Below are 12,754 nucleotides of genomic sequence, written 5' to 3' on the forward strand. Positions count from 1 at the left end.
GATTCCTCGATGCAAAAAATTTGAATCGATGATTTTTAGTAATCGATTTACTCGAGGAATCGTTTCAGCCCTAGTTGGTTTCACTGGTAGTCAGTTGTTAGTATGGGCACTTTTACTGGCCTGTGATTAAAAAGCCCTGAAAAGGTCCATACCAGACGTCATAGACTTTATGTCCTCAATAAATCAGTGAATCTTGGCTGCCCAACGGTCTACTGCTGTATATTAAATGTATTAACTCAGTTACTGGTAGTACATGTTAATTGCAGCAGATATGGACCGTTAGAGTGACTTTTTTTTGTGAGCAAAATGGTTATGGGCAGATAACTATCCTCAGCCCAACATTTAATATATCCCTGAGTGTGACATGCACAACTGTAGAAAAAACGGACACAGTGGTTCTAATGTTTTGGCTCATTGGTGTACATTTACCACCATTAAAAACATATTTTGCCACCAACACGTTGATCATTTGGTGTCTATAAACAGCTGAAAAATTGTAGTAGTCACTAATTGTGTGCTAGAGGTTTTAATTTTATTTTGTTATTTATTAAAAGAATACAATTGCCACTAAAACACTGGTATTTTCTTACATGTTCTTTAATTTAAATAAGTTTTTAACAATTGCTTGTCCTGTTTTTCTCTAATACTGTTGTGGTGTTTGGTCTTTTGATGTTGTAGGAAACTATTCTCACTGACAACTTGGCTTTCTTCATAGTTTTTCTATAGGAAAAGGTTTAAGGGTAATAATGGTCTGACTCTCTTGTTTTCTCAATTGTTTTCCCCCTTTGCTAATTCAGAAGCAATATTCAAAAGCTTTTAAAGGGCAGTGTTGAGAGCTTGTAAGTAATTAGCAAAATTTGGGACACCTATAGGAATTGTTTGCTTCAATTTTTAATGCTTAATTTACTCACTTTGCTGCATACCAGCTGTGTAACCTAAGATTTTTTGCTTATTAAACAAAAAAATCAGGTGTTCTAGAACATTTCACTGGCCAGTGATAGCTCAGTGGTTAAGGTACTGGACTAGTAAACAGAAGGTTGCCGGTTCAAGCCCCGCCACCACCAAGTTGCCACTGTTGGGTCCCTGAGCAAGGCCCTTAACCCTCAGTTGCTCATTGTGTAAGTCGCTTTGGATAAAAGCGTCTGCTAAATGCTGAAAATGTAAAATGTAAATGTAGTGTGTGTTTGGCATGGCTTTAGCGGGAACACAAAAAAAAAATTATACATTTTATTGATTGGTTGTTGATTTTTAAAAAGTTTATGTTCAGCTAAAACAATAAATAGAATAAAAATGTATAATTTATGGCCGGCTCGGTGGGTAGCACTGTCGCCTCACAGCAAGAAGGTCCTGGGTTTGATCCCCAGGCGGGGCGGTCCGGGTCCTTTCTGTGCAGAGTTTGCATGTTCTCCCCGTGTCTGCATGGGTTTCCTCCGGGAGCTCTGGTTTCCTCCCACAGTCCAAAGACATGCAGTCAGGTAAATTGGATACACTGAATAGGAGACCCTGTAGGTGAATGGGTGTGTGTATGTGTGTCTGCCCTGCGATGGACTGGCGCCCTGCAAAGGACTGGCGCCCCCTCCAGGGTGTTACCGTGGGCCTTGCGCCCATTGACCGCGACCCTAATTGGATAAGCAGTTAAGAAAGTGAGTGAGTGAGTGTATAATTTATATAATTTATTATTAGTGGTTAATTTTAGACTGTACTATGTTACTGATATGTTTACTCTGGGAAACCTTCTATTCTTTTAATATAACAAAGCCTTATTGACATCAAATGCAGAAGTTTGATATTTCAGAGGGAATAATGGCGGCTCGCTATAAGTTAATACAAGTCAGCAACATTTGCATCCCTAGTGTGGAAGAATCAGTGAATATTGACCATTAAGACTTTACACTTGATCCTTTAAGCCATCCCTCAATGGTTCTACTGCATTTGTGTTAAGGACCCCATGCTGGGCACAGTTTGTAAAAGGACTATGCCAGACTTTATACTGGTGAAGAAGTGATTGGTACGTTTTTCTTCATGCTCAGAGCCCTACAGCTTGTGTGTAGTAAATAAAGTCTGGCTTTAGTTAATATAATCAATGTTTGCAATGTGACTTTCACACATTTTATAGCTGTAGAATTGAAAAACTCCTTTAGCAGTGACTTTGAATCTGCACTCTGTTAAATGTAGCAGTACATTCCCCCGTGGGCCTGATTGTGGAGTAGGTCAGTAGAATCTGCTGGACTGATCAATATACTTTGTGTCTCACCCACACAGTGGTATCTTTTTTTACCAGCCCAGCAGTGTGAATGCAGGTGTCGGGTTTCAGTTCAGGCTGCTATTGATCCTGGTATGGCTGTGAATGGTTGCTCTGTGCTATCCAGACCCACCTGGGTTGTCTGAGCATGGCTGTACAAGTGAAGAACATTGGTTTATTCAGTGGTCCGGGTTCATGTGCATTCTGAAGGATATTGCTATGAATGCATGATAGTTTGCAGTCTCATGAATGAATACATGAATGGATAAGACTTCACATTTTGTTTCTAATGTCTTTTGGGCGTTCTGTTAGGGCATTACTATGCCATATCAATTCTTAGTAATTCCACTGACCTGGTCAGGCGCTCTTCAAATAAAAGTCTGAAAGAAGAGACGCCAGATGTGGCGTCCCCTTATGCTGCTTCAGTGAAGGAATATGGAGAGCATAGCATGACTCTGTCTGTATTCTGTATTAAAACTCTGTGCATATGTATTGGACAGCATGTTAGTCTGTTGTTGTCCTTTTCTAGCATGGATGATGTGCATGCAGTAGCAATTACAAGTGTAATGGTAAAATGGCTAAATGCTGGGAACAAAAGCAACATGCATACTCAGACATTCTATTGTATCTACTGATATTTTTTTACTCATGCCCACTCTTTTGGGTTTCTCTTCAGTGCTGGCATTGCTGTTGGTTTCTATGGGAATGGAGAGACTTGTGATGGAGTGAATCGAATGACTTACTCGCTGCGGCACGCCAACCGCACTGTGGCTGGAGTACAGAAACTGGTAAGGCTTTGGTCTGATTATATTCACCTCTTGTTGCATGAAACCATATACACTGATCAGCCATAACATTAAAACCACCTATTTGTTTCTACACTCACTGTCCATTTTATCAGCTCCACTTACCATATAGAAGCACTTTGTAGTTCTACAATTACTGACTGTAGTCCATCTGTTTCTCTGCATACTTTTTTAGCCTGCTTTCACCCTGTTCTTCAATGGTCAGGACCCCCACAGGACCACCACAGAGCAGGTATTATTTAGGTGGTGGATCATTCTCAGCACTGCTGTGACAATGACATGGTGGTGGTGTGTTAGTGTGTGTTGTGCTGGTATGAGTGGATCAGACACAGCAGCGCTGATGGAGTTTTTGAATACCGTGTCCACTCACTGTCCACTCTATTAGACACTCCTACCTAGTTGGTCCACCTTGTAGATGTAAAGTCAGATGATCGTTCATCTATTGCTGCTGTTTGAGTTGATCATCTTCTAGATTTTCATCAGTGGTCACAGGACGCTGCCCACCGGGTGCTGTTGGCTGGATATTTTTGGTTAGTGGACTATTCTCAGTCCAGCAGTGACAGTGAGGTGTTTAAAACCCCATCATGCCTAGTTCACACTACATGAATTTTGCCTTGATTTTCGCTCAGCGACTGGTCGGAGCTAGATTTGCCGGCTCGGGAGCAACTCAGCGTTTGCTTGGCGATCGAAATTCGGCTCTCTATCGCTATGTGTGAACTACCCAACAATTCGATCCGAGCGGCTCACCGAATCGAGATTTCTAGCGTGTCAGATATCTGGATAGGTGTTTCCCGACTGGCAATGAGTGCTATGTCGAACAGCCAATGAGAACACAAGATACGGTGTGAGGGGAAACGCATGGGAGGAGTTGTAAAAGGTGGGACAGGGGCATAATAAAAAGTTTTACAATATTTCTGACCTTATCGTTCTCTACAAAACACCAGCGCTGCACTGCAAAAAATATTTATTAACCTCCAACTCACTATAGAACAATCCAAGCAAAATCCACTCAGATTCATTTATTTTTTCTCCTTGATTCGCTCGCTACTTGTTGACGTGCATTTTTGGACGTGGTATCATTTAACCCCTCGTCACTTCTCGCGTTTGTTTTCGTGACAAAACGTAGTTTGGGAGACCAGAGAAGCTCGTCTGCGATTCCAGTTGGTGATAGATCGCGTAGTGTGAATCCCCCTATCGCCGATCAGTCATGTAGTGTGAAATACACACCGACTTACGAGACTCCCGATTACAAGAGATCCAGTTGTGTAGTGTGAACTGTACAGCGACCAGACGACTTGGAAAGTCGCGTAGTGTGAACTTGGCATAACACACCTCCACCATGTCAGTGTCACTGCAGTGCTGAGAATGATCCACCACCCAAGTAATAGCTACTCTGTGGTGGTCCTGGGAGAGTCCTGACCATTGAAGAACAGCATGAAAGAGAGCTAACAAAGTATGCAGAGAAACAGATGGACTACAGTCAGTAATTGTATAACTGCAAAGTGCTTCTATATGGTAAGTGAAGCTGATAAAATGGAAAATGTGTGTAGAAACAAGGAGGTGGTTTTAATGTTATGGCTGATCAGTGTATATAAACCCCATCATTATGAGGTTGTGTAAAAACTCCAGCTATAAAACCCTGAAAACCATCTTGGTGTGTACAGGTATCAAACAGCACGTCATCTCTGAACCTCACAGTAGAGCAGAACCTGCAGAGTTTGGAGAGTCAGTACAAGAAGAACACTGACTACCTGTCCATCGTGCAGAAGCTGCAGGCCCAGCTGGATGAGCTGCTCAAGCAGATGGTGGAAATCCCTTTCTGGAACAATCCCAACATCTCCCTGGAGGCGCTAGCTGTCAACATCGAACTCTATGACTGGTACAGGTAGGAAAAAATAGATTTTGTTAATAAAACAGAAGAGTACTACTTGACATCACTGCTAACTGATGAGTTCAGCTATTTCTGTTACATCTGCTAATCTCTAAAGACAGTCATTTGTAGAATGGGTATAGTAATGACCTCAGTGATCTTAATTGCATCACTTTCATAGGATACCACCCCTCCCAACAAGTAAGTTATACAATTTTGGACCTGCTAGATCAGCCTGGTCAGTTTTGTGGACACTGCTTTACAAACAACAGCACCTCAACCAGAAAGTACTACACATCAACTGTAAAAAATAGTCTGTCCTTTTTCCGCAAACATCAACATTGTATTTTTTTTCTAGAGTTAGGGTGCATTCACATGAGAAGCAGCGAAACCTCGAACCTTTGCGCAAATCGCCGCTTTGTTGGTGCAGTTAAAGGTAATCAAAGTGCGCTTATAAGACGAATATGCATTTGTGTGATATAACCATCAAATACACTCTGAAAGCGTCAACATGTATCTGTGTTTAGCTGTATTTTCACCACTGTTTCACTTTTAAACTTGTGTTATAGCTCAGGGTGCTAAGAAAATGTTAGAATCAGCTTTTCTGAGAGTCTAAAATGCATATTGTGGTTTAATGTATTAAAAGAATGACACAGGAACACTAAACATCTCTTAATTATTACTGCTCATAGGTTATTTTCACTAATTGAATTTCTCGCTCGTTGTTTTATTACAATAAGTTACGTTAAGTTTTGTTTACGTTAAGCATTATTCATACTGCCTGAGTCACTTTTACTACGTCATATCAAGGGTAGCACGGTGGCTGAGTGGGTAGCACTGTCACCTCACAGCAAGAAGGTCCTGGGTTTGATCCCCAGGTGGGGCGATCCGGGTCATTTCTGTGTCGAGTTTGCATGTTCTCCCACAGTCCAAAGACATGCAGATGAGGTGAATTGGAGATACCAAATTGTCCATGACTGTGTTCGATATAACCTTGAACTAATGAACCTTGTGTAATGAGTAACTACTGTTCCTGTCATGAATGTAACCAAAAGTGTAAAACCTTGACGTTAAAATCCTAATAAACAAACAAACAAACGTCATATCAAACAGTCCGTCTCATAGGAGGCACTTTGAAAAAGTTAGTGGCAAGCTGGGTCAAAGTTCAATCAGATGTACTTTGAGCGGCACAGCAATCGCAAAAATCACGAGCACATCACGACAAAATAGCACTGAAGAAAGCGCAGCAGCAAGCTGAACAGCACTGCCACACTCAATAGAAAACAATGGCACGGTCGGCGCAACAGCGGTTTTGTCGCTTCTCATGTGCGCCCTTACTGCCAAATTGGCTGAAGCTTCATGAATTAGGTTTCCATGTCTAAAAGACACACTGGCCCAAGACCACCAGTCTCACATCACTGGACTTAGGATCAATGAATTATCCTTCACTAACTGTCAGTGGAAAGGAAGTATTTGTCTTTAGTGGTTGATAGGAGAACACTTCAATATTGTGGTGTCAGCTGCGTCAGCCGCGGACTGGCACTCACAAGTGAACCCCCCAATGGCTAGGCTGTCTGACCATTTCCCTGTTTCACTTTTAAACTTGTAAGAAAATGTGAGAATCAGCTTTTTAGAGAGTCTAAAATGCTTATCGTTATAAAAGCTTAACGTGGTGTAATGTATTTAACGAAACAGAACGACCCAGGAACACTAAACTTCTATTACTGGTCATATGTTCTCCCCACTAATGGAAATCCTTGTTTGTTGTTTTAGTGTAATAAGTTCTGTTCATTTTAAGTTTTGTTCACGTTAAGCAATGTATGTACTGCCTGAGTCACTATTACTACGTCATACCAAACAGTCCGTCTCATAGGAGGCACTTTGAAAAAGTTAGTGGCAAACTGGGTCAAAGTTCAATCAGGTGAACTTTGAGCGGCGCCGCAAGTGCAAAATAGATTGAGCACAACTCAACAAAATAGTGTTGAGGGAAGCGCAGCGGCAAACTAAACAGCACCGCCACACTCCATAGAAAACAGTGGAACAGCCAGCGCAAAAGCGGTTTTGCCGCTTATCATGTGAATGCATCTTTACTGCCAAACTGGCTGAAGCTTTATGAATTAGGTTTCCATGTCTAAAGGACATACTGGCTCAAGACCAGTAGTCTCATGTCAGGCCTAGGCTGGAGACCACCACACTTGGGATCTATGAATTATCCTTTACGAACTGACAGTGTAAAGGAAGAATTTGGCTTTTGTAGTGTCAGCTGTGACATTGTTAGAGGGTATAACGATATGACACCTAATTCCAGTCCGTCTTTGGTTGGTCCCGTATTTAGGCATCATTTTTGTCCGCATACCTGCTTTGGGACCTCCCAATGTCTATGCTGTCCGGCCATTACCCCTTCCATCAGACGTAGTCATGTCTGTGTAGACGCCTGACCAGCTGGAAACACTGATGAGATTCAAACCCTGTATCTCAGCAGTAGTAGGGTAGCATGTTATTACGTCACCACCTGAGCACCATGTGCCAGTGCTCAAAGTACATTCAGTAAAATAATGGCATGTACAGATCCCTAAAATTAATCTAATTATTTAAGATGAACTGGAACACTAAGTGCAAGCACACCATATAATTCAGTGTCAGTCCCTGACCTTATCAGTGCTCTTCTGGCTGAATCACAGCTGTGATGTAAGTTTGAATCACAATCCTGCAGCCTTGTTTTAAAATGTACATTAACCTGTTGTAACATGTTCTTTTATTCATGTTTAAATATCCACTTGCATTCGGCTATGCGTACAGTATTTCACGTATCTGAATGCTTGTGTCTGGATCGTTATAGACGTGCTGTACTAGCAGTTTGCTATTCTGATATAAGTATGTAAATGAGTGATAAGAACAAAAATGTGACTGTCACATGGAACAGTGTGAACAGTGCTCTCTTAGAGGGAGTAAAAATTAGCATTCTACTCATGCCCTGCTTCTGTCATCCTTTAGTCACCATTTATATTACTCTGTTATACAAGCGCTTCTTAAGCGTATGTGGGGGGGAGGGGGGCAAGATTCTTTCTGAATGTTATAAATAATGTTTTAACATTTTAATCTTGCTTTTAAAGAAATCAGCACACTAGATGCATAATTAAGAATGTTTTCTTAATTTACCTCCAAAAGAAAACAGCTAAAAGCTTCACTTGTTAGCTAAGGCAAAAAAAAGGCCATGTACTCATGGGTCTTTTTCTACATGAGCATCCTCAGGTACATTATATTCTCAAATCCTCACAAACTTCTACCTCTGCATAATAGAGAACGTACTGGACATCTGCGTGACAATGTGGTATGGCAGCTCCATTGTGGCTGACAGGAAGGCCCTACATAAGGTGGTGAAGACTGCTTAACGCGTTATTGGCACACAGCTTTGTACCATCGGAGACCTTTATCTCTCGTGCTGTGTGCGCAGAGCACATAGCATCATTAGGGACCTCCACCACCCTAGCCACACACTGTATAACCTTCTGCCATCTGGGAGGAGATACAGGGGCATCCGTGCCAGGACCAGTTGGCTTAAGAACAGTTTCTTCCTCACCTCAATCACCTTGCTGGAGGCAACACTTCACAGTTAACACCCTGGACTATACACTGAACCTATTATTTATTATTGTTTATAATCATTTGCACCTTACATAAAACTGTGACTACCTTACACATATATGCACAATTATATACCCATTAAGACCTTATGTATAGTTATTTATTTTACATATCTATATTATTATTAATTAAACTTACCTAGTATTCTCGTTCTTATGGTTATGTTGTTGATGATGATTTTATTATTATTTTGTCATTAGTACTACTATGTATATAGACCTAATACCATATATGTAAAGAGCTATAGTTTATTATACTAACCATAGATATGTACTGATGTTCTTTGTCTATCTGTCTGTCTGATATTACTTAAAGGCCATGAATGTAGTGTCTACATTTAAATATTATGTATGCATTATTTAGTAGGAACAGCATTTAAAATATTCTGAAAATCCATATTTTAATATAGCTTATTTTACATTTAGACCTTAATACTTAGCTAAATTGTTATTCAGTTGGACAATAATTAAGGATCACGTATCAATATTGGGGAAGAAATAAAAATGGTATTGATGCATCCTTTATAGAAATGTATTTATATATAAATACAGTATGAATGTACATACGCTGTGAAACATCATCCCACTTTTTTTTATGGGAAGCTTTGATTAAAATAATACCATGCTGGCTGTATAATCGTAGAAATGTTATCGTATAAATGTTATTTTGCTATAAGAATGCCTCAGTGTTAATATTCTGTTTGTGTTTTTAGGTGGCTGGGCTACCTGGGTCTACTCTTGTTTGATGTACTCATCTGCCTGCTGGTGCTCTTCGGTCTCATTCGTAACTCTAAAGGAACTCTAATCGGGTGAGTCAGATGTTGTAGGTTTGCGAGTAGGAGAATGTTTTATGCACACAGAGGTTCACCAGGTTTTCCTGTGATTGATGGTCAGTGATTGTTAAGATTTGGTTCTTTCTACCATAACTCAGTATGATGTGTAACAGTAATGCTTCTGTGTCTGTGGCTTTACAGAGTCCTTTACAAGTGACTTTTTATGAAGCCAGTTAATGCTCTCTGAAGCCTGCTTATTATTGGCAGCTATTTTTAGCTCAGGCCGAGCAAATGTAATAAGTGCCATTTCTCCCTAGGGAATAACAACTGCTGCAATACTGCTAAAAGCCTGCTGATTTTTATTTAGAGGACACACTCTCTACAGTGACTCAGTCTGTAATGCAAGTTAGGAATGCGTGAGACCAGCTCAATGCATCACTCTAAAATAAATGGTCAAGCCAAAAGTTTCTATCATCATAGGTAACTGTGTAGATGTACCCAAGAACAACCATGAATTGAACATGGGTGGTGGGTAGCACTGTTGCCTCACAGCAAGAAGGTCCTGGGTTTGATCCCCAAATGGGGCGGTCTGGGTCCTTTCTGTGTGTAGTTTGCATGTTCTCCCTGTGCCTGCGTTGTGCTCCGGTTTGCTCCCACAGTCCAAAGACATGCAAGTGAGATGAATAGGAGAGATATTGCCTGTGAGTGTGTTTGACATTAAACTTGTAAACTGATGAATCTTGTGTAACCAGTACCTACCGTTTCTGTCATGAATGTAACCAAAGTGTGTAAAACATAACGTTAAAATCCCAATAAATAAACAAAAAATTAACATGTACACAAACACCCCTTGGAGAGACTTTACGTTACATTTTGTAACCCACAGTGGGACCAGATTGCCACCATTTTTTTTCTAATCTAGTTGTATCCAATTACCCCCGATTGCATTATGTTTCCCCGCTATTGTTACAACCCTCCACTGCTGACTGAGGAGCTTCGCAACTGACACACGCCCCCTCCGACACGTGTGCAGTACCGACTGCCTCTTTTTACCAGCACAAGGCGAGTTCATATGCGGATCTGCTTTGTGTACGGAGAGCCACACCCTGATCAACACATTATTGTCTCTGTACAGACGCCATCAATCAATTAGCAGCGGTCGTAATTGCATCTGTTATGAGGAATCCCATCCGGCACCCTCCCTGAACAACAGCCAATCGTTGTTTGTGTGGGCGCCCAGCCTGCCGGATGGCAAAGCTTAGTTTCAAATTGAACCGTTTAAAATGTCAGCTCTGGTGTGCTAGTGTGTTTTACCTCTGAGCATATCTGACTCCCCCACCACCCTAAATATATTGTGATTATGGCCTTGACTTAATGATGCGACATAATGATGTGTGCTTACACTGTTGCTGTGTTTATTGGCTAGTTGATCAGGTGCACCATGTAGGGATGTAGGAATACAATCGCTGATTGTAGCGTAGTTTTGCATTCGAGGGCATGGCATGGTATGGACATGCTATTGTGTTTATGATTAAACATGTTTTAGTATGGCATGAGTGTATTTCTTTTTCTAAATGGGTTTTATTCATGTTCCCTTTTAGTCATTGCCAGTTCACACCCAGTGATTATTTCCTGATCCTTTATCACATAAAAGCTAGCACAGTGGAAATGGCTGGGATCTATCATGTGACGCAAGCCACTGCCTGTTTTGGAAATACAGCTGATTCAACTTTGTGGAGTAGATAGTAGGGACGCCAGCTGATTGATAATAGGCAGAAATGATACTCTCTGGAACCTGGCTTTAGCAATGTTATAACTTGAACCTGTGATTTCCAGACAACTGGATGAACTTCAGGTCACATTACTTAAAATCCCTTAAAGAACTTAAAGATTTTAAGTGTGGATGATGTTTAAAAAAACCCTATAAACAAACGATAAACCGGCACAGAAGCATCATGTTGGCATCAGTGTGGTGTGTAGATTGATCCACCTTCCAAATGATCACTCTCAATGGTGGGTAAATCCTAACTTTTAACATTAAGACTTTTTAAATCGTAAATCACTGTGATGCTTTGGTACTGGATAATACACTGATCAGTCATAACATTAAAACCACCTCCTTGTTTCTACACTCACTGTCTACTTCATCAGCTCCACTTACCATATAGTTTGTAGTTTTACAATTACTGACTGTAGTCCATCTGTTTCTCTGCATGCTTTGTTAGCCTCCTTTCATGTTGTTCTTCAATAGTCAGGACTCTCCCAGGACCACTACAGAGTAGGTATTATTTGGGTGGTGGATCATTCTCAGCACTGCAGTGACACTGACATGGTGGTGGTGTGTTAGTGTGTGTTGTGCTGGCATTAGTGGATAAGACACAGCAATGATTCTGGAGTTTTTAAACACCTCAGTGTCCCTGCTGGACTGAGAATAGTCCATTAACCAAAAATATCCAGCCAACAGCACCCCGTGGGCAGCATCCTGTGACCACTGATGAAGGTCTAGAAGATGACCAACTCAAACAGCAGCAATAGATGAGTAATCATCTCTGACTTTACATCTACAAGGTGAACCAACTAGGTAGGAGTGTCTAATAGAGTGGACAGTGAGTGGACATGGTATTTAAAAACTCCAGCAGCAGCGCTGCTGTGTCTGATCCACTCATACCAGCACAACACACACTAACACACCAGCACCATGTCATTGTCACTGCAGTACTAAGAATCATCCACCACCTAAATGATACCTGCTCTGTGGTGGTCCTGACCATTGAAGAACAGGGTGAAAGCAGGCTAAAAAAGTCTGTAGAGAAACAGATGGACTACAGTCAGTAATTGTAGAACTACAAAGTGCTTCTATATGGTAAGTGGACAGTGAGTGTAGAAACAAGGAGGTGGTTTTAATGTTATGGCTGATTGGTGTATACTGCACTACTAAATAGAAAATGCAGTGTTCAGACTCAGCCACACACCCACATCGTCCCAGTGCCCTTGAGAAAGACCCTTAACCATCTGTTGCTTATATTTTGTACTATTTCTTAAGCCTGTACTCCTCTACAAATGCAAAACTGTTTGTGCTTTGGCTCATTGTATTGCTGAAAGAGTTTCATCCCAGTTTTAGCTTTCTCCCAGAGGAAAGCAGATTTTTATCCCAGCTCTTTCTGTACTGGGCACAACTCATTTTTATCAGTCCCTGTCAGATACTCAGTCCCTTTTCTGTCAGCATTCTCATAACATGCTATTATCACGAAATTGTATCCTCGTACCTGTATTATGGGTTTTTTTTTTATCTTCATGCCACATGTACAACTATACAAGATATTAACGATTCCTGAAGTGCATTTGATCACATCCACTGACATCTGCAGCATAGCTAAAGTGACAGTTGTTGCCACAGTAAAAATTCCAGTATGTTCTCT

The 12,754-nt window shown here is 41.0% G+C and overlaps 1 protein-coding gene across 2 annotated transcripts in view; it reads left to right on the top strand.

The window, feature by feature from the left end:
* Positions 1 to 12,754, top strand: part of ttyh3a (tweety family member 3a) — a 123,967-nt gene that overhangs the window by 55,342 nt on the left and 55,871 nt on the right. For both annotated transcript variants that reach the window (XM_063012518.1, XM_063012526.1), the window contains exons 3-5: positions 2,919 to 3,030; positions 4,713 to 4,933; positions 9,276 to 9,371. In XM_063012518.1, the coding sequence (XP_062868588.1) occupies positions 2,919 to 3,030; positions 4,713 to 4,933; positions 9,276 to 9,371 (429 nt within the window). The remainder of the gene's footprint in view (positions 1 to 2,918; positions 3,031 to 4,712; positions 4,934 to 9,275; positions 9,372 to 12,754) is intronic.

This window comes from Trichomycterus rosablanca, chromosome 2 (assembly GCF_030014385.1).
Source record: "Trichomycterus rosablanca isolate fTriRos1 chromosome 2, fTriRos1.hap1, whole genome shotgun sequence".
NCBI classification, from domain to species: domain Eukaryota; kingdom Metazoa; phylum Chordata; class Actinopteri; order Siluriformes; family Trichomycteridae; genus Trichomycterus; species Trichomycterus rosablanca.